Here is a 27,231-nt window from a genome sequence, read left to right on the forward strand (position 1 = left end):
TAACTAAGACGTTCCGAACGAACAAAACTTGCGTACATAGCGATCTCAGCTTTTTGCGCAGAAAAACGTATATCCTCAATTTCCTTAATATCGTGCAAGTATTTTCGACTAAACTCAGTTACTGACACGTAACTAAGACGTTCCGAACGAACAAAACTTGCGTACATAGCGATTTTAACAATGTATGCCGTGAAGCGGTTCTTCTCAATTTCTTTGATGTTGCACAAGAATTTTAGACAAATCTCACTTACTGATACGTAACTAAGACGTTCCGAACGAACAAAACTTGCGTACATAGCGATCTCAGCTTTTTGCGCAGAAAAACGTATATCCTCAATTTCCTTAATATCGTGCAAGTATTTTCGACTAAACTCAGTTACTGACACGTAACTAAGACGTTCCGAACGAACAAAACTTGCGTACATAGCGATTTTAACAATGTATGCCGTGAAGCGGTTCTTCTCAATTTCCTTGATGTTGCACAAGAATTTTAGACAAATCTCACTTAGTGACACGTAACTAAGACGTTCCGAACGAACAAAACTTGCGTACATAGCGATCTCAGCTTTGTGCGCAGAAAAACGTATATCCTCAATTTCCTAAATGTCGTGCAATAATTTTCGACTAAACTCACTTACTGACGCGTAACTAAGACGTTCCGAACGAACAAAACTTGCGTACATAGCGATCTCAGCTTTGTGCGCAGAAAAACGTATATCCTCAATTTCCTTAATGTCGTGCAAGAATTTTCGACTAAACTCACTTACTGACATGTAACTAAGACGTTCCGAACGAACAAAACTTGTGTACATAGCGATTTTAACAATGTATGCCGTGAAGCGGTTCTTCTCAATTTCCTTGATGTTGCACAAGGATTTTAGACAAATCTCACTTACTGACACGTAACTAAGACATTCCGAACGACCAAAACTTGCGTACATAGCGATTTTAACAATGTATGCCGTGAAGCGGTTCTTCTCAATTTCCTTGATGTTGCACAAGAATTTTAGACAAATCTCACTTAGTGACACGTAACTAAGACGTTCCGAGCGAACAAAACTTGCGTACATAGCGATTTTAACAATGTATGCCGTGAAGCGGTTCTTCTCAATTTCCTTGATGTTGCACAAGAATTTTAGACAAATCTCACTTACTGACACGTAACTAAGACGTTCCGAACGAACAAAACTTGCGTACATAGCGATCTCAGCTTTGTGCGCAGAAAAACGTATATCCTCAATTTCCTTGATGTTGCACAAGAATTTTAGACAAATCTCACTTACTGACACGTAACTAAGACGTTCTGAACGAACAAAACTTGCGTACATAGCGATCTGAGCTTTGTGCGCAGAAAAACGTATATCCTCAATTTCCTCAATGTCGTGCAAGAATTTTCGACTAAACTCACTTACTGACACGTAACTAAGACGTTCCGAACGAACAAAACTTGCGTACATAGCGATCTCAGCTTTGTGCGCAGAAAAACGTATATCCTCAATTTCCTTAATGTCGTGCAAGTATTTTCGACTAAACTCAGTTACTGACACGTAACTAAGACGTTCCGAACGAACAAAACTTGCGTACATAGCGATCTCAGCTTTGTGCGCAGAAAAACGTATATCTTCAATTTCTTTCATGTCGTGCAAGAATTTTCGACTAAACACACTTACTGACACGTAACTAAGACGTTCCGAACGAACAAAACTTGCGTACATAGCGATCTCAGCTTTGTGCACAGAAAAACGTATATCCTCAATTTCCTTAATGTCGTGCAAGAATTTTCGACTAAACTCACTTACTGACACATAACTAAGACGTTCCGATCGTACAAAATTTGCGTACATAGCGATCTCAGCTTTGTGCGCAGAAAAACGTATATCCTCAATTTCCTTAATGTCGTGCAAGAATTTTCGACTAAACTCACTTACTGACACGTAACTAAGACGTTCCGAACGAACAAAACTTGCGTACATAGCGATCTCAGCTTTGTGCGCAGAAAAACGTATATCCTCAATTTTCTTAATGTCGTGCAAGAATTTTCGACTAAACTCACTTACTGACAAGTAACTAAGACGTTCCGAACGAACAAAACATGCGTACATAGCGATCACAGCTTTGTGCGCAGAAAAACGTATATCCTCAATTTCCTTAATTTCGTGCAAGTATTTTCGACTAAACTCACTTACTGACACGTAACTAAGACGTGCCGAACGAACAAAACTTGCGTACATAGCGATCTCAGCTTTGTGCGCAGAAAAACGTATATCCTCAATTTCCTTAATGTCGTGCAAGAATTTTCGACTAAACTCACTTACTGACACGTAACTAAGACGTTCCGAACGAACAAAACTTGCGAACATAGCGATCTCAGCTTTGTGCGCAGAAAAACGTATATCCTCAATTTCCTTAATGTCGTGCAAGAATTTTCGACTAAACTCACTTACTGACACGTAACTAAGACGTTCCGAACGAACAAAACTTGCGTACATAGCGATCTCTGCTTTGTGCGCAGAAAAACGTATATCATCAATTTCCTTAATGTCGTGCAAGTATTTTCGACTAAACTCACTTACTGACACGTAACTAAGACGTTCCGAGCGAACAAAACTTGCGTACATAGCGATCTCAGCTTTGTGCGCAGAAAAACGTATATCCTCAATTTTCTTAATGTCGTGCAAGAATTTTCGACTAAACTCACTTACTGACACGTAACTAAGACGTTCCGAACGAACAAAACTTGCGTACATAGCGATTTTAACAATGTATGCCGTGAAGCGGTTCTTCTCAATTTCCTTGATGTTGCACAAGGATTTTAGACAAATCTCACTTACTGACACGTAACTAAGACATTCCGAACGACCAAAACTTGCGTACATAGCGATTTTAACAATGTATGCCGTGAAGCGGTTCTTCTCAATTTCCTTGATGTTGCACAAGAATTTTAGACAAATCTCACTTAGTGACACGTAACTAAGACGTTCCGAACGAACAAAACTTGCGTACATAGCGATTTTAACAATGTATGCCGTGAAGCGGTTCTTCTCAATTTCCTTGATGTTGCACAAGAATTTTAGACAAATCTCACTTACTGACACGTAACTAAGACGTTCCGAACGAACAAAACTTGCGTACATAGCGATCTCAGCTTTGTGCGCAGAAAAACGTATATCCTCAATTTCCTTAATGTCGTGCAAGAATTTTCGACTAAACTCACTTACTGACACGTAACTAAGACGTTCCGAACGAACAAAACTTGCGTACATAGCGATCTCAGCTTTTTGCGCAGAAAAACGTATATCCTCAATTTCCTTAATATCGTGCAAGTATTTTCGACTAAACTCAGTTACTGACACGTAACTAAGACGTTCCGAACGAACAAAACTTGCGTACATAGCGATCTCAGCTTTGTGCGCAGAAAAACGTATATCCTCAATTTCCTTAATGTCGTGCAAGAATTTTCGACTAAACTCACTTACTGACACGTAACTAAGACGTTCCGAACGAACAAAACTTGCGTACATAGCGATCTCAGCTTTTTGCGCAGAAAAACGTATATCCTCAATTTCCTTAATATCGTGCAAGTATTTTCGACTAAACTCAGTTACTGACACGTAACTAAGACGTTCCGAACGAACAAAACTTGCGTACATAGCGATTTTAACAATGTATGCCGTGAAGCGGTTCTTCTCAATTTCTTTGATGTTGCACAAGAATTTTAGACAAATCTCACTTACTGATACGTAACTAAGACGTTCCGAACGAACAAAACTTGCGTACATAGCGATCTCAGCTTTTTGCGCAGAAAAACGTATATCCTCAATTTCCTTAATATCGTGCAAGTATTTTCGACTAAACTCAGTTACTGACACGTAACTAAGACGTTCCGAACGAACAAAACTTGCGTACATAGCGATTTTAACAATGTATGCCGTGAAGCGGTTCTTCTCAATTTCCTTGATGTTGCACAAGAATTTTAGACAAATCTCACTTAGTGACACGTAACTAAGACGTTCCGAACGAACAAAACTTGCGTACATAGCGATCTCAGCTTTGTGCGCAGAAAAACGTATATCCTCAATTTCCTAAATGTCGTGCAATAATTTTCGACTAAACTCACTTACTGACGCGTAACTAAGACGTTCCGAACGAACAAAACTTGCGTACATAGCGATCTCAGCTTTGTGCGCAGAAAAACGTATATCCTCAATTTCCTTAATGTCGTGCAAGAATTTTCGACTAAACTCACTTACTGACATGTAACTAAGACGTTCCGAACGAACAAAACTAGTGTACATAGCGATTTTAACAATGTATGCCGTGAAGCGGTTCTTCTCAATTTCCTTGATGTTGCACAAGGATTTTAGACAAATCTCACTTACTGACACGTAACTAAGACATTCCGAACGACCAAAACTTGCGTACATAGCGATTTTAACAATGTATGCCGTGAAGCGGTTCTTCTCAATTTCCTTGATGTTGCACAAGAATTTTAGACAAATCTCACTTAGTGACACGTAACTAAGACGTTCCGAGCGAACAAAACTTGCGTACATAGCGATTTTAACAATGTATGCCGTGAAGCGGTTCTTCTCAATTTCCTTGATGTTGCACAAGAATTTTAGACAAATCTCACTTACTGACACGTAACTAAGACGTTCCGAACGAACAAAACTTGCGTACATAGCGATCTCAGCTTTGTGCGCAGAAAAACGTATATCCTCAATTTCCTTGATGTTGCACAAGAATTTTAGACAAATCTCACTTACTGACACGTAACTAAGACGTTCTGAACGAACAAAACTTGCGTACATAGCGATCTCAGCTTTGTGCGCAGAAAAACGTATATCCTCAATTTCCTCAATGTCGTGCAAGAATTTTCGACTAAACTCACTTACTGACACGTAACTAAGACGTTCCGAACGAACAAAACTTGCGTACATAGCGATCTCAGCTTTGTGCGCAGAAAAACGTATATCCTCAATTTCCTTAATGTCGTGCAAGTATTTTCGACTAAACTCAGTTACTGACACGTAACTAAGACGTTCCGAACGAACAAAACTTGCGTACATAGCGATCTCAGCTTTGTGCGCAGAAAAACGTATATCTTCCATTTCTTTCATGTCGTGCAAGAATTTTCGACTAAACACACTTACTGACACGTAACTAAGACGTTCCGAACGAACAAAACTTGCGTACATAGCGATCTCAGCTTTGTGCACAGAAAAACGTATATCCTCAATTTCCTTAATGTCGTGCAAGAATTTTCGACTAAACTCACTTACTGACACGTAACTAAGACGTTCCGATCGTACAAAATTTGCGTACATAGCGATCTCAGCTTTGTGCGCAGAAAAACGTATATCCTCAATTTCCTTAATGTCGTGCAAGAATTTTCGACTAAACTCACTTACTGACACGTAACTAAGACGTTCCGAACGAACAAAACTTGCGTACATAGCGATTTTAACAATGTATGCCGTGAAGCGGTTCTTCTCAATTTCTTTGATGTTGCACAAGAATTTTAGACAAATCTCACTTACTGATACGTAACTAAGACGTTCCGAACGAACAAAACTTGCGTACATAGCGATCTCAGCTTTGTGCGCAGAAAAACGTATATCCTCAATTTCCTTAATGCCGTGCAAGTATTTTCGACTAAACTCACTTACTGACACGTAACTAAGACGTTCCGAGCGAACAAAACTTGCGTACATAGCGATTTTAACAATGTATGCCGTGAAGCGGTTCTTCTCAATTTCTTTGATGTTGCACAAGAATTTTAGACAAATCTCACTTACTGACACGTAACTAAGACGTTCCGAACGAACAAAACTTGCGTACATAGCGATCTCAGCTTTGTGCGCAGAAAAACGTATATCCTCAATTTCTTTAATGTCGTGCAAGAATTTTCGACTAAACTCACTTACTGACACGTAACTAAGACGTACCGAACGAACAAAACTTGCGTACATAGCGATCTCAGCTTTGTGCGCAGAAAAACGTATATCCTCAATTTCCTTCATGTCGTGCAAGAATTTTCGACTAAACTCACTTACTGACACGTAACTAAGACGTTCCGAACGAACAAAACTTGCGTACATAGCGATCTCAGCTTTTTGCGCAGAAAAACGTATATCCTCAATTTCCTTAATATCGTGCAAGTATTTTCGACTAAACTCAGTTACTGACACGTAACTAAGACGTTCCGAACGAACAAAACTTGCGTACATAGCGATTTTAACAATGTATGCCGTGAAGCGGTTCTTCTCAATTTCTTTGATGTTGCACAAGAATTTTAGACAAATCTCACTTACAGATACGTAACTAAGACGTTCCGAACGAACAAAACTTGCGTACATAGCGATCTCAGCTTTGTGCGCAGAAAAACGTATATCCTCAATTTCCTTAATGTCGTGCAAGAATTTTCGACTAAACTCACTTACTGACACGTAACTAAGACGTCCCGAACGAACAAAACTTGCGTACATAGCGATCTCAGCTTTGTGCGCAGAAAAACGTATATCCTCAATTTCCTTAATGTCGTGCAAGAATTTTCGACTAAACTCACTTACTGACACGTAACTAAGACGTTCCGAACGAACAAAACTTGCGTACATAGCGATCTCAGCTTTGTGCGCAGAAAACGTATATCCTCAATTTCCTTAATGTCGTGCAAGAATTTTCGACTAATCTCACTTACTGACACGTAACTAAGACGTTCCGAACGAACAAAACTTGCGTACATAGCGATCTCAGCTTTGTGCGCAGAAAAACGTATATCCTCAATTTCCTTAATGCCGTGCAAGTATTTTCGACTAAACTCACTTACTGACACGTAACTAAGACGTTCCGAGCGAACAAAACTTGCGTACATAGCGATTTTAACAATGTATGCCGTGAAGCGGTTCTTCTCAATTTCTTTGATGTTGCACAAGAATTTTAGACAAATCTCACTTACTGACACGTAACTAAGACGTTCCGAACGAACAAAACTTGCGTACATAGCGATCTCAGCTTTGTGCGCAGAAAAACGTATATCCTCAATTTCCTTAATGTCGTGCAAGAATTTTCGACTAAACTCACTTACTGACACGTAACTAAGACGTCCCGAACGAACAAAACTTGCGTACATAGCGATCTCAGCTTTGTGCGCAGAAAAACGTATATCCTCAATTTCCTTAATGTCGTGCAAGAATTTTCGACTAAACTCATTTACTGACACGTAACTAAGACGTTCCGAACGAACAAAACTTGCGTACATAGCGATCTCAGCTTTGTGCGCAGAAAAACGTATATCCTCAATTTCCTTAATGTCGTGCAAGAATTTTCGACTAAACTCAGTTACTGACACGTAACTAAGACGTTCCGAACGAACAAAACTTGCGTACATAGCGATCTCAGCTTTGTGCGCAGAAAAACGTATATCCTCAATTTCCTTAAAGTCGTGAAAGAATTTTCGACTAAACTCACTTACTGACACGTAACTAAGACGTTCCGAACGAACAAAACTTGCGTACATATCGATCTCAGCTTTGTGCGCAGAAAAACGTATATCCTCAATTTCCTTAATGTCGTGCAAGAATTTTCGACTAATCTCACTTACTGACACGTAACTAAGACGTTCCGAACGAACAAAACTTGCGTACATAGCGATCTCAGCTTTGTGCGCAGAAAAACGTATATCCTCAATTTCCTTAATGCCGTGCAAGTATTTTCGACTAAACTCACTTACTGACACGTAACTAAGACGTTCCGAGCGAACAAAACTTGCGTACATAGCGATTTTAACAATGTATGCCGTGAAGCGGTTCTTCTCAATTTCTTTGATGTTGCACAAGAATTTTAGACAAATCTCACTTACTGACACGTAACTAAGACGTTCCGAACGAACAAAACTTGCGTACATAGCGATCTCAGCTTTGTGCGCAGAAAAACGTATATCCTCAATTTCCTTAATGTCGTGCAAGAATTTTCGACTAAACTCACTTACTGACACGTAACTAAGACGTTCCGAACGAACAAAACTTGCGTACATAGCGATCTCAGCTTTTTGCGCAGAAAAACGTATATCCTCAATTTCCTTAATATCGTGCAAGTATTTTCGACTAAACTCAGTTACTGACACGTAACTAAGACGTTCCGAACGAACAAAACTTGCGTACATAGCGATTTTAACAATGTATGCCGTGAAGCGGTTCTTCTCAATTTCTTTGATGTTGCACAAGAATTTTAGACAAATCTCACTTACTGATACGTAACTAAGACGTTCCGAACGAACAAAACTTGCGTACATAGCGATCTCAGCTTTGTGCGCAGAAAAACGTATATCCTCAATTTCCTTAATGTCGTGCAAGAATTTTCGACTAAACTCACTTACTGACACGTAACTAAGACGTCCCGAACGAACAAAACTTGCGTACATAGCGATCTCAGCTTTGTGCGCAGAAAAACGTATATCCTCAATTTCCTTAATGTCGTGCAAGAATTTTCGACTAAACTCACTTACTGACACGTAACTAAGACGTTCCGAACGAACAAAACTTGCGTACATAGCGATCTCAGCTTTGTGCGCAGAAAAACGTATATCCTCAATTTCCTTAATGTCGTGCAAGAATTTTCGACTAAACTCCGTTACTGACACGTAACTAAGACGTTCCGAACGAACAAAACTTGCGTACATAGCGATCTCAGCTTTGTGCGCAGAAAAACGTATATCCTCAATTTCCTTAATGTCGTGCAAGAATTTTCGACTAAACTCACTTACTGACACGTAACTAAGACGTTCCGAACGAACAAAACTTGCGTACATAGCGATCTCAGCTTTTTGCGCAGAAAAACGTATATCCTCAATTTCCTTAATGTCGTGCAAGAATTTTCGACTAAACTCACTTACTGACACGTAACTAAGACGTTCCGAACGAACAAAACTTGCGTACATAGCGATTTTAACAATGTATGCCGTGAAGCGGTTCTTCTCAATTTCCTTGATGTTGCACAAGAATTTTAGACAAATCTCACTTAGTGACACGTAACTAAGACGTTCCGAACGAACAAAACTTGCGTACATAGCGATCTCAGCTTTGTGCACAGAAAAACGTATATCCTCAATTTCCTTAATGTCGTGTAAGAATTTTCGACTAAACTCACTTACTGACACGTAACTAAGACGTTCCGAAAGAACAAAACTTGCGTACATAGCGATTTTAACAATGTATGCCGTGAAGCGGTTCTTCTCAATTTCCTTGATGTTGCACAAGGATTTTAGACAAATCTCACTTACTGACACGTAACTAAGACATTCCGAACGACCAAAACTTGCGTACATAGCGATTTTAACAATGTATGCCGTGAAGCGGTTCTTCTCAATTTCCTTGATGTTGCACAAGAATTTTAGACAAATCTCACTTACTGACACGTAACTAAGACGTTCCGAACGAACAAAACTTGCGTACATAGCGATCTCAGCTTTGTGCGCAGAAAAACGTATATCCTCAATTTCCTTGATGTTGCACAAGAATTTTAGACAAATCTCACTTACTGACACGTAACTAAGACGTTCCGAACGAACAAAACTTGCGTACATAGCGATCTCAGCTTTGTGCGCAGAAAAACGTATATCCTCAATTTTCTTAATGTCGTGCAAGAATTTTCGACTAAACTCACTTACTGACACGTAACTAAGACGTTCCGAACAAACAAAACTTGCGTACATAGCGATTTTAACAACCCAATAAACACTGTTTTGTAACTTTTACAGAACATTTACAAAACAGCTGTTCGCTGTTGTGGTAACCGTTATGTCCACGATTAAGTAACGTTTAGATGGAAATGTCAGCAACATTATTCTTGTATATCAAACATAATAGATACATGAAATTAAAATGTAATAGATACATAAAATTTATATATGAAATTACATAACTATAACAGAACATAGTAAACACTGTTCTGTAACATTTACATAACATTGACAGAACAGATATGGTAACCATTATGTCAACTTTTAAAACGTAATAGATACATAAAATTTATATATATAAATTACGTAACTGTAACAGAACATAGTAAACACTGTTCTGTAACATTGAGAGAACAGATATGGTAACGATTATGTCAACTTTTAAATGATGTTTAGATGAAAATATCAGCAACATTATGCCTGTATATAATATGTAATAGATACATAAAATTTAGATATAAAATTACGTCATTATAATAGAATTTAGTACACACTGTTCTGTAATATTTATATATTATTTACAGAACACATATTATCTGTTCTAGTAACCATTATGTAATTTACAGGTAACATTTAGATCAAAATGTCACGTATTATATACAGCAACACTATGCTGTATATAATATGTAATAAAATGATAATAACAAATAACAAATATCTAAAATTTAGACATGAAATTAAGTAACTATAATAGAATAGTCTTTTTTCAGTCTAATCATTGATAAATATATATATTAATAATACATATATATTTATCAATGATTAAAATGAAGAAACTATTCTGCTATAGATGAATATACAGCGCAAAATTATTGATTGGATAAAATTACTAATGGTTGTTTTTTTTATTAAAATTAAGAGAATTTACTTATATTATTTATGTTTAGAAAATCATGTATATATAAAGATATGGATATATATAACAATAAAAACTTGATTTCTTGAACAACTCTTTATTTCCACATATGCTAAATTGTTAAATAAATGAATCTTGTAACAAATTTATGAATAAATCTTTTAACAAATATTATTAATATTTATAAAATTAATTTTTGTTTCATATTACAATTATAATGATAATTTAAATTATATTACATAATTTTAGATATTTTTTTTAAGAGAAAACTTTAAATATACTAATAGCTAATAATAATTTCAAACTTAAATAACAAATTGCACTTATATTGTATTAATTAATATACTTTGCAAACAATTAGAATCACAAAATTAAAAAGAATCAAATTCACGTATTTTTGCAAAAAAAATGTCATATGGTCGTAGAACTGTTTAAAAAAAGCATTTTAAAGAGAAAATGTTAAGTTTTATTACAATTAATAGAATTGATGAAAAAATTGTTCTCTACGTACTCGCCTATTAAAGTTGAAGTTTTTTTCTACAATTACAAAGCTCATTTTAAAGTAGCACCACTTGTAATAAAATCTGTATAAGAAAAATCGTTAGAAAAATCTCCGTTAGAGCATTGGAAAGTTATGTTTTCTAGCTTTAAAATCTGTTTTAAATATCATTCTGTGATAATTTTTTCGAAAAGTATATCAATTTGAATTTCATCCTTTCTACGCCTTTTTACGCCGAAGTACAATAATTTCCTAATTTTGTTGCAAAATATAGTACACTAATAACAATTAATAATATTATAAATTAATTAAATTTAGAAATATTATAAATTATAAATTTATTATAATAGTAATTAATATGATAAATTTAAACTTCACGGTACACTCGAGTATTCGCGATATTATTTTTTGTTTTAACGCTATACATCAATAAGAAATGAGTTTTTTAGGCTTCTCCCCACATGAAAACTATAATTTTTACATCCATAAACTTTTCATAAACACACTTGTCAAAATCTTTGAGATTCATGTATGATTCGTTAATTATAACACATTTGTTAATATAAGTGTGTACCGTTAGAATAAATCTAATTTAAACAAAAATGGAAACGCAATTCGATTTTCATTTGAAAGAAAAACAATAAAGCAATTATACTTTTTGTAATTAAAAAGATTGTTAGATAAACTATTAAATGTATCAACATAATGCATACTTTAATTCTACTAATTCTCCTAAAAGAAGTATTTAACTCAAATAATGACGTTGAGAACTCAAAATGAAAAGAGTGCAGACTATGATTTTAGATTTTAGAACATAAAAATTTAAAAACTTAAGTATTTAACACTAAATCTACCGACAACTTATTTATACCAAATGCAGAAATTTTTAAACTTTGATAACGTTTTGACCGATTGTTTAACCAGTCGTGGTAGGTTTAGTGTTAAAATCATTCAATATAAAAAAAACATTAGTTAAAAAAAATATTTCTTATGTTAATTAAGACTCTAGGCCAATAAAAAAAAAAGATCATAAGCCGAAAGCTCATAGACTAATAAGAAAAAAGATTATAATGAAAAAATAATAAGCTTTTGAGACATTTAAATAACTTGCGGATTTGCTTCTTCAGAGTCTTTTTGTTGTCTGCTAAGCCTTTGACCACCTTGGCGAAACCATTCTTTCGTGATGTCTTCAAACTCTTTGTTTGTGAATTGATGTTGAGCCAAAATTGTTGCTGAATTATTAAAAAATTTTTACATTAAATTAAATTGCATATTTTATAAATTTATTTATAAATATAAAAATATATTTTACCTTGTATTCCCGTCAATATAGACTTTAAACTACTTATTTTAAAATGATTACGTAGTCCTTTCCAGGATGATACCTTGGCAACTTCATTAGAAAATAAAGTTCGATATATACGAATTAAATTTTCTTTAGCGGACCCTCCGCCTATGCGAGATATATACAGCATCTTTAGAAATAAAACATACCAATAATATAATTTACATTATTCTATTTAAATAAAATTTGCATTTAAATAACTTAATTAAACTTACAAATTTGTTGTACTCATCTGCATTTTCTGATAAATTCTTTTCAAAAGCTATTATTTTATTTATACTCTTAAACGGAAAAGATTTTTGTATATTTGATGTATCCCTGGCAGAGTCTTTAGACTTATGTTGGTTATGTTGTGTTTCTATGTTTTTTAAACGAATATCTATAGTTTGTATGTCTAATGAAATTGTAGTTATAGCTGTACATATTTTTTCAAAATTATCTAAAAAATTAATAATATTGAGTAAACAATGCCATAAAGAGATATTAATAAAATTATAAGATAAAAAGGAAGTACAAAACCTTCCATTTTATCTGACATTTCTGACACTAACGTATATGTATACATCCTGCATATCTAGAAATATTAAAAAAGTATTAGATTACTCATAATAAACAATAACTATAATTTAAAAAAAAACCGTTTTATTATAGAGATAATAAAAATGGAATAAAAGAATTAAAATAAAAATTACTTTTGTGAGGTACTATAGTTCCATCAAGAATTTCCATATCAATATTATTAATAATTGTTGAATCCAAAATATTTGAGATTGATTGAATATTTTTGGCTGATTGTGAGACATTGTGGATTGATGGTGGATTTGGTATAATTGAACGTGAGTCATCAGAATCAGATTCAGATTCATTATCATAAACTGTATTTAGTGACCGTTTTGTGCATGACTTCTTTATTTGATTTGTATTATTTTCATCGCTTGAAGAATAATTCGTTGCTCTTTGTCTAGCCTCATCTAATGAATCTTGATTAGGACAAAACCGTAATTTACAAATTACATTATTTTTTTAAAATATTAAAAAAATAATTACATAAATTCTGAAGTAAAATATAAATTACCATAATATCCATGAAATTTGATAGGATAAAGTGTCCATTTAGGATTATTAGTAACAGGTGGAGTTTGTTTCACAATAAACATGTTTATATTTTTTACCGATGGCCACCAGCATTCTGTTAAATTGGAAGAAAGCCATAAAGATGGAACTTCTGATACGATCTCTTCTTCATTATTCCCATCGCTTGGAAAAGTTACGACAGCGAAATTTTTTACCATTATTAATAATCTGTAAAAAAGTAAAACTTGTTAATTAATTTAATATTGTTTTCAATTATATATTCTATCAATATGAGTACTCGCCATAAACATATATCTTGTTGGTGCAGTAAAGGCAAGATCACAGCTTCTTCGTCACATAAAGGCAGTTTTACACATTTTAATTTAATATCAGACAATGGAATAGTAATTAACTCATACTGTGACTCGTTAATTTTTTTAATTCCGATATTTAAAGAGTTGCATGGAATGCGAAAAAATGATTTAATATTTAAATACTTTTTGCCAATAATGTAAATCTGTTTATTTTTAAAATAAATTGTCGTAAGTGAAATCGTTGTACCATGTAACAAAAGACAACAATTATCAGCAGTTCTTGTACTTAGATAGAAACCTTTACATTGAACTGATTTTATTATCTTTTTGCCATTTATAATACGTACTTTTGGTATTGGATAATTCTTTTCTACATTTGTTATATTAAAATTATCTTCTTCTTTACAACGATTGACTAATTGTTCTAATGGCCGACTCGAAGATCTAATTCTTGATTTAATTTTTTGCATGTAATTTTCGAACTTAAACGCACTAAATTTATCTAACACTCCCCATAATTTTACATAATAACACAAATGAATTAAATTATGAACGTTATATGATAAATATTGACGACCATATAATGTGCAATAATTTTCAACAAAATACAATAATAAACTGTGTGCATAATCAAGCAGTTGTACGCAATATTCTTTGCTACATAAAATTCGAATTGCTATGCTCAGACTCAAAAAATGAACATATTTATCACGTGATAATTTTTTAAAAAAGATTATTGGCCCAGTATATAATAATAATTGTCTTAATTCGGTGGCTTTAAAGCGATCAATCTCATCTAATTTCCTTGGCTTTCTAGCAAATTCCTTAGGTAGGAATAATGACATAGATAATAAAGAAGTTGAAGCAAGAGTTATCTGAGTTGCAACCATACGAACATTATGTTTACCTTTAATCCAAAACTGCAACAATTTTTTCATTACTCCTAATAGTACGAGATGCATGTAGTCTAAAGGAAATTGAGTAACCATTCCAATGTTTAAATCTTCAAGATTTGAAGTGATTTTATGGTGTTCTTCTTGTTTTCTTAATTTAAAAGATTCATCTGATCTTAACATTGCATTAATTTCTGGGTACGTTACTCGATTTTCTATGTAATCTCCCTCTTGAATACAATTACCGCATCCAAAATACGCATTATGTCCTTTAGTTCCCTTGATAAACGATTTTGCAGGAGCATCGCAGATAAATACGTTCAATTTCACAGTTATTTTTTTGCCGTATTCTACAATGCCAGTTCGGAAAATTTCTAAACAATCATCCTTAAAATATTTCAAAAAAGTATTGCAACATTTTGGCTTTTCAAAACCATGATAAACACTAATTATAAACGGTTCGGTGTAAATATCTGCAACTATACTACCTAAAATAGGCCAAAATTGACTCCCAGAAGATTTTGTTAAAGGAAGACCATCTATATTCACATTAATATTTATCTGAGATGGTAAATTATTTCGACAATAATGCTTACGAATAGATTTTTTCAAACTATCATCTAAACCTGCATGATAATATTTTCCTGGTGTCATTTCAATAATGTCTACTTGTTTGGGCGTTTGAAATAGAGTTCGAGCATCAATCGGAACATTATGGCCGTATTTTACTAGAATTTTCAGTAAACTACTAATAGCAGAATGACTGACACGATTTTCAATAGCCCATAATCGGATGTCGTTAATAAGTTCTGTTTTACAAAATCCTGTTTTAGAAAATTTATCACTTGAAATACTTAACTGAAGACTATTTTTATCAATACTAATTTCCGAATGTTCAGAAACTAAATCATGATTATTTTCTGTACACTTATGAGTGTTCATTACATTGGAATAATCGATATCAATTTCTTTTAGTACATTTTGCTGCTGAGGTTTCGATGTTACCTGGCCCATTCGATAAACTTACGATATTATTTTGAATTTCCAAATTTGAATTAATAGTCATTTGGCAGATATTACGAAATTTTTTTAAGAAAATACGTCGCCGCTGCCTTGGCGTTAAAGAATTAATGTCTAGTCTTAATTTTGATTTGGACATAATATAATTTTATAAAGCAATAGGAAATAGATGAATTGCGATTATGTATACGAATATAGGTTTGGGTTTGCCTGATATTATTGTTTATATTATATTTTCCTTTTTCACTGAAACAATATATAGGAAGCTTATATGGAGAATTAAAAATATTTTGACAAATAAAAAATGTTTTAAGACATTTGCAGTTTTTTATCGAAACAAACTAATTCAATAATTAAAATATAATTTATGTAATATTTTAAGGACGCTAATAGAAAATTTCAGAAAAAATGCAATCTATGTTTTTTAAATAGTATTTCATTTATATATGAAAAATTTGATTTCTCACAATTATGGTGAAACAACCTACATAATTTTTTAATGTCTTTTAACGGAAATATTTTTGTAATGTATTTTAGTGTTGTAATTAATTAAACACGAATAATTTTTTTTGTTACGTTGCATGTTATTATAAACTATAAATTATAAATTAAAGTAATTATATAAGCATATTGCACGCATAATATTTACAATTTTTTAAGACCTATAACTTCATTATGTAATGACTTGTAATAATTAATGCTATCATGTTTAAATATTTTATACTTGAATAAAAATCAGTTTACATCAAATTAATTCACGATCAAATACCAAATTGAAAAATTAAGACTCATGCATAGAAAATATTTATTAATTATAAGATTCTATTTCATTTGCAAAAAATTATTATGAAAACAGTCAATAATAAACTTTCAAAATATATGAAGTATTCGAAAAAATATATCTACAGTTTTTTCTAATGCAGATATCCTGTTCAACAATATAAAAGCTATATTTCATAATTGATATCATTTATCATTGGAATTACCATTACGATCATTATAAAAAAATTATAAACCGGAATTTAGTATGCCACAATGCAATAAAAAATAAAAAATCTATAATTAAGAAATGATGTAACTTTACACTCGAAATATTTAAGCTTCTGATTCAAAAAGTAGTGCAAATAAGAGATTTCTTGTTTTTCTCATTATATGACCGTGCAACAAATATTGTAAAAAAAACATGGGAAAAATAATGTTGCATAAAATAAATCGTACTTACTATAAAAATGCCAAAATATAAAAATAATGAGGCAAAACTAGGTGTATCTTTCGCCGGCACGAGGTCCTTTGTCCTTTGTTAGGCGCACGTGGTTTTCAGTTTTCACGTGGTACGCGATGTATCTTTTGTTCACTGCACAAGAGGAATTCAATCTTTAGCATAGCTTTTTTACCACAAGACAACAATTATCATTTGTTGGCATTAATTATTAAGTTAATATTTATTTCATACTTACCAATATCTCGATACTGTTCACACTTTCAACACAATTTTTTCACACGCACAACTACTGTTTTCGTAGATTTGGCCATATTGAAAAGTAAAGCCTAGCGCGCAGAAGCTTGGGATGCTTTGTACGATGATTGCGCACTAGAGCTGCGTTCGGAAACATTACCCGTGTGCACACGAGCGACGTTCTATCTTTGTTTAACTTTTGGTACATAACAAAGATAGAACGACACTCGTGTGCACACGAGTGATGTTTCCGAACGCAGCCTTGCACGCATAGACATAGTATATCTAGACCGAGCGTTTGCCTTTATTTAAGGAGTGGGGGTAAAGATACACGTAGAAAAGGACATACTCTGTTCCGTGCTCCTTGCGTTCTCTCTCGCTCGCAAATAACAGCGACTATGTCTATGCTTGCACGTATACTTAATACGACTAACAATAAGCCAATCACAGACTTACCCCCTAGGGCATGTTCACATAACTTACACAGATGCATAATGTAGAGAAAAATTTACTAATTATGCGTCTTGCACAAAGAACATAAGTAAACAATTTCAGTAAACGTATATTTACTTAATAATTACATAATATTCTATATGTTATAAATGAACAAAACAAAACTATGACGTATCAGTTATGTCAATAACGTAATGAATCTATAATTGTTACATAGAAATGTTATGTCATTTTGTCGTTACTCTATTATGTAACATTTATGCAATTTGGTGAACATAAATGTGTATACTCTAAAAGTTTCGTGAATGCCACGTAATTTTAACGACATAATTGACACGTTATGTTAAATATACATAACATTTATGTATTTTGGTGAATGTAAATGTGTATACTCTAAAAGTTTCATACATGTTACGTAACTCTAATGATATAATTGAAATGTTATGTTAAATACGTAACAATTATGTATTTTGATAAATGTAAATGTGTATACTATAAAAATTTCATAAATGTTACATAACAGAAAAATAGTATACATATATCATTCAAAAAAAGATATCTGGTGCATATTTAAAAATTTTTTTTTAATATATAATTTTATTTTCCACATTTATAACTCTATATTAAGAAAATATGTTTCAAATACGTTTTTCTCAATGATATTATATGCATTTATCATCTTTTCAGAACACTCAAAAATGTCAACAATGGTATATATTTTTTTATGTGTAATACGATATGGAAATTTTGTTATTACTAGACATTACAAGTGTGCGCTTTGCGTGCGCCACACGCATTTATCGTGTGCGCGTGTGTCTGTGTATTACATATGTGTGTGTGTGTGTGTGTGTGTGTGTGTGTGTGTGTGTGTGTGTATACATATATTATAATTTAACAACTAAGCTTCGGATAAAATTTTGATAAAGGAAAAATCGTCTTAGAATTAATTCAAGAATACGACATTTTAAGAACTAAAAGTTGTTTTGAATCACCCTGTATACACACAAAAAAAAATCAAATGTGGTACACACACAATAAATGTATATGGTGTGCACGGAGCACGCGTTTGTGATGTTGTAGTTCTTCTCTAAAAAAGGCATGATTGATATATTGTTACCGCTTTTAAATTATAAATAAATATATCGCAACTTTCCTCTCTCAAAATCTTTCATTTTCTTGTTTCTGCATAATTCTCTTCCTTTTACGAATTCTTTTTACAAGGTTTTAACAAAAATGTATACATTGACATCAATAAAATAATGTTAATGTTACATGTTTAACATAACGATACACTTATGTCGTTAGAGTTATGTAGCATTTATGAAGTTTTTAGAGTGTACACATTTACATTCACCAAAATACATAATTGGTACGTATTTAACATAACGTTTCAATTATGTCATTAGAGTTACGTAGCATTTATAAAACTTTTAGAGTATACACATTTACATTTCACCAAAATACATAAATGTTACGTATTTATTATAACGTTACAATTACGTCGTTAGAGTTACGTAGCATTTACGAAACTTTTAGAGTATGCACATTTACGTTCACAAAAATACATAAATGTTACGTATTTATTATAACGTTACAATTACGTCGTTAGAGTTACGTAGCATTTACGAAACTTTTAGAGTATGCACATTAACGTTCACAAAACTGTATAAATGTTACGTATTTATTATAACGTTACATTTACGTCGTTAGAGTTACGTAGCATTTACGAAACTTTTAGAGTATGCACATTAACGTTCACAAAACTGTAAAAATGTTACATAACAAAGTAACGACAAAATTACATAACAATTCTATGCAACAATTATAGATTTATTATGTTATTGATATAACTGATACGTTATAGTTTCATTTTAATGATCTGTAATATATACATATAGAATATTATATAATTGTTACGGAAATGAGCCCTGCGTGTTTACTGGGAATGTATGCCGTGAAGCGGTTCTTCTCAATTTCCTTGATGTTGCACAAGGATTTTAGACAAATCTCACTTACTGACACGTAACTAAGACATTCCGAACGACCAAAACTTGCGTACATAGCGATTTTAACAATGTATGCCGTGAAGCGGTTCTTCTCAATTTCCTTGATGTTGCACAAGGATTTTAGACAAATCTCACTTACTGACACGTAACTAAGACATTCCGAACGACCAAAACTTGCGTACATAGCGATTTTAACAATGTATGCCGTGAAGCGGTTCTTCTCAATTTCTTTGATGTTGTACAAGAATTTTAGACAAATCTCACTTACTGACACGTAACTAAGACGTTCCGAACGAACAAAACTTGCGTACCTAATGTTCTTAACACAGTGTGCCGAAAAGCGGTTCTGCTCAATTCCCTTGATGTTGCACAAGAATTTTCGACTAATCTCACTTACTGACACGTAACTAAGACGTTCCGGACGAACAAAACTTGCGTACCTAACGTTCTTAACACAGTGTGCCGAAAAGCGGTTCTGCTCAATTTCCTTGATGTTGCACAAGAATTTTCGACTAATCTCACTTACTGACACGTAACTAAGACGTTCCGGACGATCAAAACTTGCGTACATAGCGATCTTAGCCCTGTGTGCCGAAAAGCGATTCTGCTCACATTCCTAAATGTTGCACAAGAATTTTCGGCAAACCTCACTTACTGACACGTAACTAAGACGTTCCGGACGATCAAAACTTGCGTACATAGCATTCTTAATACAGTGTGCCGAAAAGCGGTGCTGCTCACTTTCCTTGATGTTGCACAAGAATTTTCGACTAATCTCACTTACTGACACGTAACTAAGACGTTCCGAACGAACAAAACTTGCGTACCTAACGTTCTTAACACAGTGTGCCGAAAAGTGATTATGCTCAATTTCCTTGATGTTGTACAACAATTTTCGACAAATCCGTCTTACTGACACGTAACTAAGACTTTCCGAATAAACAAAACTTGCGTACCTAGCGTTCTTAGCCTTGTGTGCCGAAAAGCGGTTCTGCTCACTTTCCTTGATGTTGCACAAGAATTTTCGGCAAACCTCACTTACTGACACGTAACTAAGACGTTCCGAACGAACAAAACTTGCGTACATAGCGATTTTAACAATGTATGCCGTGAAGCGGTTCTTCTCAATTTCTTTGATGTTGCACAAGAATTTTAGACAAATCTCACTTACTGACACGTAACTAAGACGTTCCGAACGAACAAAACTTGCGTACATAGCGATCTCAGCTTTGTGCGCAGAAAAACGTATATCCTCAATTTTCTTAATGTCGTGCAAGATTTTTCGACTAAACTCACTTACTGACACGTAACTAAGACGTTCCGAACGAACAAAACTTGCGTACATAGCGATCTCAGCTTTGGGCGCAGAAAAACGTATATCCTCAATTTCCTTAATGTCGTGCAAGTATTTTCGACTAAACTCACTTACTGACGCGTAACTAAGACGTTCCGAACGATCAAAACTTGCGTACATAGCGATCTCAGACTTGTGCGCAGAAAAACGTATATCCTCAATTTCCTTAATGTCGTGCAAGAATTTTCGACTAAACTCACTTACTGACACGTAACTAAGACGTTCCGAACGAACAAAACTTGCGTACAAAGCGATCTCAGCTTTGTGCACAGAAAAACGTATATCCTCAATTTCCTTAATGTCGTGCAAGAATTTTCGACTAAACTCACTTACTGACACGTAACTAAGACGTTCCGGACGATCAAAACTTGCGTACATAGCGATCTTAGCTCTGTGTGCCGAAAAGCGATTCTGCTCACATTCCTAAATGTTGCACAAGAATTTTCGGCATACCTCACTTACTGACACGTAACTAAGACGTTCCGGACGATCAAAACTTGCGTACATAGCGTTCTTAATACAGTGTGCCGAAAAGCGGTGCTGCTCACTTTCCTTGATGTTGCACAAGAATTTTCGACTAATCTCACTTACTGACACGTAACTAAGACGTTCCGAACGAACAAAACTTGCGTACCAAACGTTCTTAACACAGTGTGCCGAAAAGTGATTCTGCTCAATTTCCTTGATGTTGTACAACAATTTTCGACAAATCCGTCTTACTGACACGTAACTAAGACTTTCCGAATAAACAAAACTTGCGCACCTAACGTTCTTAACACAGTGTGCCGAAAAGCGGTGCTGCTCACTTTCTTTGATGTTGCACAAGAATTTTCGACTAATCTCACTTACTGAAACGTAACTAAGACGTTCCGAACGATCAAAACTTGCGTACATAGCGATCTCAGCTTTGTGCGCAGAAAAACGTATATCCCCAATTTCCTTAATGTCGTGCAAGAAATTTCGACTAAACTCACTTACTGACACGTAACTAAGACGTTCCGAACGAACAAAACTTGCGTACATAGCGATCTCAGCTTTGTGCGCAGAAAAACGTATATCCTCAATTTCCTTAATGCCGTGCAAGTATTTTCGACTAAACTCACTTACTGACACGTAACTAAGACGTTCCGAACGAACAAAACTTGCGTACATAGCGATTTTAACAATGTATGCCGTGAAGCGGTTCTTCTCAATTTCTTTGATGTTGCACAAGAATTTTAGACAAATCTCACTTACTGACACGTAACTAAGACGTTCCGAACGAACAAAACTTGCGTACATAGCGATCTCAGCTTTGTGCGCAGAAAAACGTTTATCCTCAATTTCCTTAATGTCGTGCAAGTATTTTCGGCAAACCTCACTTACTGACACGTAACTAAGACGTTCCGGACGATCAAAACTTGCGTACATAGCGTTCTTAATACAGTGTGCCGAAAAGCGGTGCTGCTCACTTTCCTTGATGTTGCACAAGAATTTTCGACTAATCTCACTTACTGACACGTAACTAAGACGTTCCGAACGAACAAAACTTGCGTACCTAACGTTCTTAACACAGTGTGCCGAAAAGTGATTCTGCTCAATTTCCTTGATGTTGTACAACAATTTTCGACAAATCCGTCTTACTGACACGTAACTAAGACTTTCCGAATAAACAAAACTTGCGTACCTAGCGTTCTTAGCCTTGTGTGCCGAAAAGCGGTTCTGCTCACTTTCCTTGATGTTGCACAAGAATTTTCGGCAAACCTCACTTACTGACACGTAACTAAGACGTTCCGAACGAACAAAACTTGCGTACATAGCGATTTTAACAATGTATGCCGTGAAGCGGATCTTCTCAATTTCTTTGATGTTGCACAAGAATTTTAGACAAATCTCACTTACTGACACGTAACTAAGACGTTCCGAACGAACAAAACTTGCGTACCTAACGTTCTTAATACAGTGTGCCGAAAAGCGGTGCTGCTCACTTTCCTTGATGTTGCACAAGAATTTTCAACTAATCTCACTTACTGATACGTAACTAAGACGTCCCGAACGAACAAAACTTGCGTACATAGCGATCTCAGCTTGGTGCGCAGAAAAACGTATATCCTCAATTTCCTTAATGTCGTGCAAGAATTTTCGACTAAACTCAGTTACTGACACGTAACTAAGACGTTCCGAACGAACAAAACTTGCGTACATAGCGATTTTAACAATGTATGCCGTGAAGCGGTTCTTCTCAATTTCTTTGATGTTGCACAAGAATTTTAGACAAATCTCACTTACTGACACGTAACTAAGACGTTCCGAACGAACAAAACTTGCGTACATAGCGATTTTAACAATGTATGCCGTGAAGGGGTTCTTCCGAATTTCCTTGATGTTGCACAAGAATTTCAGACAAATCTCACTTACTGACACGTAACTAAGACGTTCCGAACGAACAAAACTTGCGTACATAGCGATTTTAACAATGTATGCCGTGAAGCGGTTCTTCTCAATTTCTTTGATGTTGCACAAGAATTTTAGACAAATCTCACTTACTGACACGTAACTAAGACGTTCCGAACGAACAAAACTTGCGTACATAGCGATCTCAGCTTTGTGCGCAGAAAAACGTATATCCTCAATTTCTTAATGTCGTGCAAGTATTTTCGACTAAACTCACTTACTGACACGTAACTAAGACGTCCCGAACGAACAAAACTTGCGTACATAGCGATCTCAGCTTTGTGCGCAGAAAAACGTATATCCTCAATTTCCTTAATGTCGTGCAAGAATTTTCGACTAAACTCACTTACTGACACGTAACTAAGACGTTCCGAACGAACAAAACTTGCGCACCTAACGTTCTTAACACAGTGTGCCGAAAAGCGGTGCTGCTCACTTTCTTTGATGTTGCACAAGAATTTTCGACTAATCTCACTTACTGAAACGTAACTAAGACGTTCCGAACGATCAAACTTGCGTACATAGCGATCTTAGTCCTGTGTGCCGAAAAGCGATACTGCTCACTTTTTTTGATGTTGCACAAGAATTTTCAACAAATCTCACTTACTGACACGTAACTAAGACGTTCCGGACGATCAAAACTTGCGTACAAAGCGTTCTTATTACAGTGTGCCGAAAAGCGGTTCTGCTCAATTTCATTGATGTTGCACAAGAATTTTCGACTAATCTCACTTACTGACACGTAACTAAGTCGTTCCGAACGAACAAAACTTGCGTACCTAACGTTCTTAACACAGCGTGCCGAAAAGCGATTCTGCTCACATTCCTAAATGTTGCACAAGAATTTTCGGCAAACCTCACTTACCGACACGTAACTAAGTCGTTCCGAACAAACAAAACTTGCGTACCTAACGTTTTTAACACAGTGTTCCGAAAAGCGGTTCTGCTCAATTTCCTTGATGTTGCACAAGAATTTTCGACTAATCTCACTTACTGACACGTAACTGAGACGTTCCGGACGATCAAAACTTGCGTACATAGCGTTCTTAATACAGTGTGCCGAAAAGCGGTGCTGCTCACTTTCCTTGATGTTGCACAAGAATTTTAGACAAATCTCACTTACTGACACGTAACTAAGACGTTCCGAACGAACAAAACTTGCGTACATAGCGATTTTAACAATGTATGCCGTGAAGCGGATCTTCTCAATTTCTTTGATGTTGCACAAGAATTTTAGACAAATCTCACTTACTGACACGTAACTAAGACGTTCCGAACGAACAAAACTTGCGTACCTAACGTTCTTAACACAGTGTGCCGAAAAGTGATTCTGCTCAATTTCCTTGATGTTGTACAACAATTTTCGACAAATCCGTCTTACTGACACGTAACTAAAACTTTCCGAATAAACAAAACTTGCGTACCTAGCGTTCTTAGCCTTGTGTGCCGAAAAGCGGTTCTGCTCACTTTCCTTGATGTTGCACAAGAATTTTCGGCAAACCTCACTTACTGACACGTAACTAAGACGTTCCGAACGAACAAAACTTGCGTACCTAACGTTCTTAACACAGCGTGCCGAAAAGCGATTCTGCTCACATTCCTAGATGTTGCACACGAATGTTTGGCAAACCTCACTTACTGACACGTAACTAAGACGTTCCGAACGAACAAAACTTGCGCACCTAACGTTCTTAACACAGTGTGCCGAAAAGCGGTGCTGCTCACTTTCTTTGATGTTGCACAAGAATTTTCGACTAATCTCACTTACTGAAACGTAACTAAGACGTTCCGAACGATCAAACTTGCGTACATAGCGATCTTAGTCCTGTGTGCCGAAAAGCGATACTGCTCACTTTTTTTGATGTTGCACAAGAATTTTCAACAAATCTCACTTACTGACACGTAACTAAGACGTTCCGGACGATCAAAACTTGCGTACAAAGCGTTCTTACTACAGTGTGCCGAAAAGCGGTTCTGCTCAATTTCATTGATGTTGCACAAGAATTTTCGACTAATCTCACTTACTGACACGTAACTAAGTCGTTCCGAACGAACAAAACTTGCGTACCTAACGTTCTTAACACAGCGTGCCGAAAAGCGATTCTGCTCACATTCCTAAATGTTGCACAAGAATTTTCGGCAAACCTCACTTACCGACACGTAACTAAGTCGTTCCGAACAAACAAAACTTGCGTACCTAACGTTTTTAACACAGTGTTCCGAAAAGCGGTTCTGCTCAATTTCCTTGATGTTGCACAAGAATTTTCGACTAATCTCACTTACTGACACGTAACTGAGACGTTCCGGACGATCAAAACTTGCGTACATAGCGTTCTTAATACAGTGTGCCGAAAAGCGGTGCTGCTCACTTTCCTTGATGTTGCACAAGAATTTTCAACTAATCTCACTTACTGATACGTAACTAAGACGTCCCGAACGAACAAAACTTGCGTACATAGCGATCTCAGCTTGGTGCGCAGAAAAACGTATATCCTCAATTTCCTTAATGTCGTGCAAGAATTTTCGACTAAACTCAGTTACTGACACGTAACTAAGACGTTCCGAACGAACAAAACTTGCGAACATAGCGATTTTAACAATGTATGCCGTGAAGCGGTTCTTCTCAATTTCCTTGATGTTGCACAAGAATTTTAGACAAATCTCACTTACTGACACGTAACTAAGACGTTCCGAACGAACAAAACTTGCGTACATAGCGATTTTAACAATGTATGCCGTGAAGCGGTTCTTCCCAATTTCCTTGATGTTGCACAAGAATTTTAGACAAATCTCACTTACTGACACGTAACTAAGACGTTCCGAACGAACAAAATTTGCGTACATAGCGATCTCAGCTTTGTTCGCAGAAAAACGTATATCCTCAATTTCCTTAATGTCGTGCAAGAATTTTCGACTAAACTCACTTACTGACACGTAACTAAGACGTTCCGAACGAACAAAACTTGCGTACATAGCGATCTCAGCTTTGTGCGCAGAAAAACGTATATCCTCAATTTCCTTAATGTCGTGCAAGAATTTTCGACTAAACTCACTTACTGACACGTAACTAAGACGTTCCGAACGAACAAAACTTGCGTACATAGTGATCTCAGCTTTGTGCGCAGAAAAACGTATATCCGCAATTTCCTTAATGTTGTGCAAGAATTTTCGACTAAACTCACTTACTGACACGTAACTAAGACGTTCCGAACGAACAAAACTTGCGTACATAGCGATTTTAACAATGTATGCCGTGAAGCGGTTCTTCTCAATTTCCTTGATGTTGCACAAGAATTTTAGACAAATCTTACTTACTGACACGTAACTAAGACGTTTCGAAAGAACAAAACTTGCGTACATAGCGATCTCAGCTTTGTGCGCAGAAAAACGTATATCCTCAATTTCCTCAATGTCGTGCAAGAATTTTCGACTAAACTCACTTACTGACACGTAACTAAGACGTTCCGAACGAACAAAACTTGCGTACATAGCGATCTCAGCTTTGTGCGCAGAAAAACGTATATCCTCAATTTCCTTAATGTCGTGCAAGAATTTTCGACTAAACTCACTTACTGACACGTAACTAAGACGTTCCGAACGAACAAAACTTGCGTACATAGCGATTTTAACAATGTATGCCGTGAAGCGGTTCTTCCCAATTTCCATGATGTTGCACAAGAATTTTAGACAAATCTCACTTACTGACACGTAACTAAGACGTTCCGAACGTACAAAACTTGCGTACATAGCGATTTTAACAATGTATGCCGTGAAGCGGTTCTTCCCAAT

At 35.2% G+C, this 27,231-nt stretch overlaps 2 protein-coding genes and 1 long non-coding RNA gene across 4 annotated transcripts; all 3 read right to left on the bottom strand.

Annotated features, from left to right (window-relative positions):
* Positions 1–11,660: 11,660 nt before the first annotated feature.
* On the bottom strand, positions 11,661–12,988 carry LOC138938320 (uncharacterized). Its single transcript, XM_070305222.1, has 4 exons — positions 12,959–12,988; positions 12,655–12,878; positions 12,407–12,569; positions 11,661–12,326 (listed from the first exon to the last, which is right to left on the bottom strand). The coding sequence occupies exons 1-4, from the start codon at positions 12,975–12,977 to the stop codon at positions 12,193–12,195; spliced, it is 540 nt and encodes a 179-aa protein (XP_070161323.1). The 5' UTR covers positions 12,978–12,988; the 3' UTR covers positions 11,661–12,192.
* Positions 12,989–13,141: 153 nt separating this feature from the next.
* LOC138938325 (uncharacterized) lies at positions 13,142–17,549 on the bottom strand. Of its 2 annotated transcripts, XR_011447682.1 has the most exons (4): positions 17,198–17,549; positions 16,963–17,094; positions 13,515–13,741; positions 13,142–13,419 (listed from the first exon to the last, which is right to left on the bottom strand). It is a non-coding gene; the product is annotated as an uncharacterized lncRNA (long non-coding RNA). The 2 variants fall into 2 exon arrangements; XR_011447685.1 differs by lacking the exons at positions 13,142–13,419; positions 13,515–13,741 and adding an exon at positions 15,732–15,986 and having other exon boundaries at positions 17,198–17,547.
* Positions 13,996–15,662, bottom strand: LOC138938867 (uncharacterized). Its single transcript, XM_070306220.1, has 2 exons — positions 14,075–15,662; positions 13,996–14,030 (listed from the first exon to the last, which is right to left on the bottom strand). The coding sequence occupies exons 1-2, from the start codon at positions 15,660–15,662 to the stop codon at positions 13,996–13,998; spliced, it is 1,623 nt and encodes a 540-aa protein (XP_070162321.1).
* Positions 17,550–27,231: the final 9,682 nt, after the last annotated feature.

Source organism: Polyergus mexicanus, unplaced genomic scaffold (assembly GCF_030449975.1).
Source record: "Polyergus mexicanus isolate NDT 795.1 unplaced genomic scaffold, iyPolMexi1.0 SCAF_1, whole genome shotgun sequence".
In the NCBI taxonomy this organism is placed as follows: Eukaryota; Metazoa; Arthropoda; class Insecta; order Hymenoptera; family Formicidae; genus Polyergus; species Polyergus mexicanus.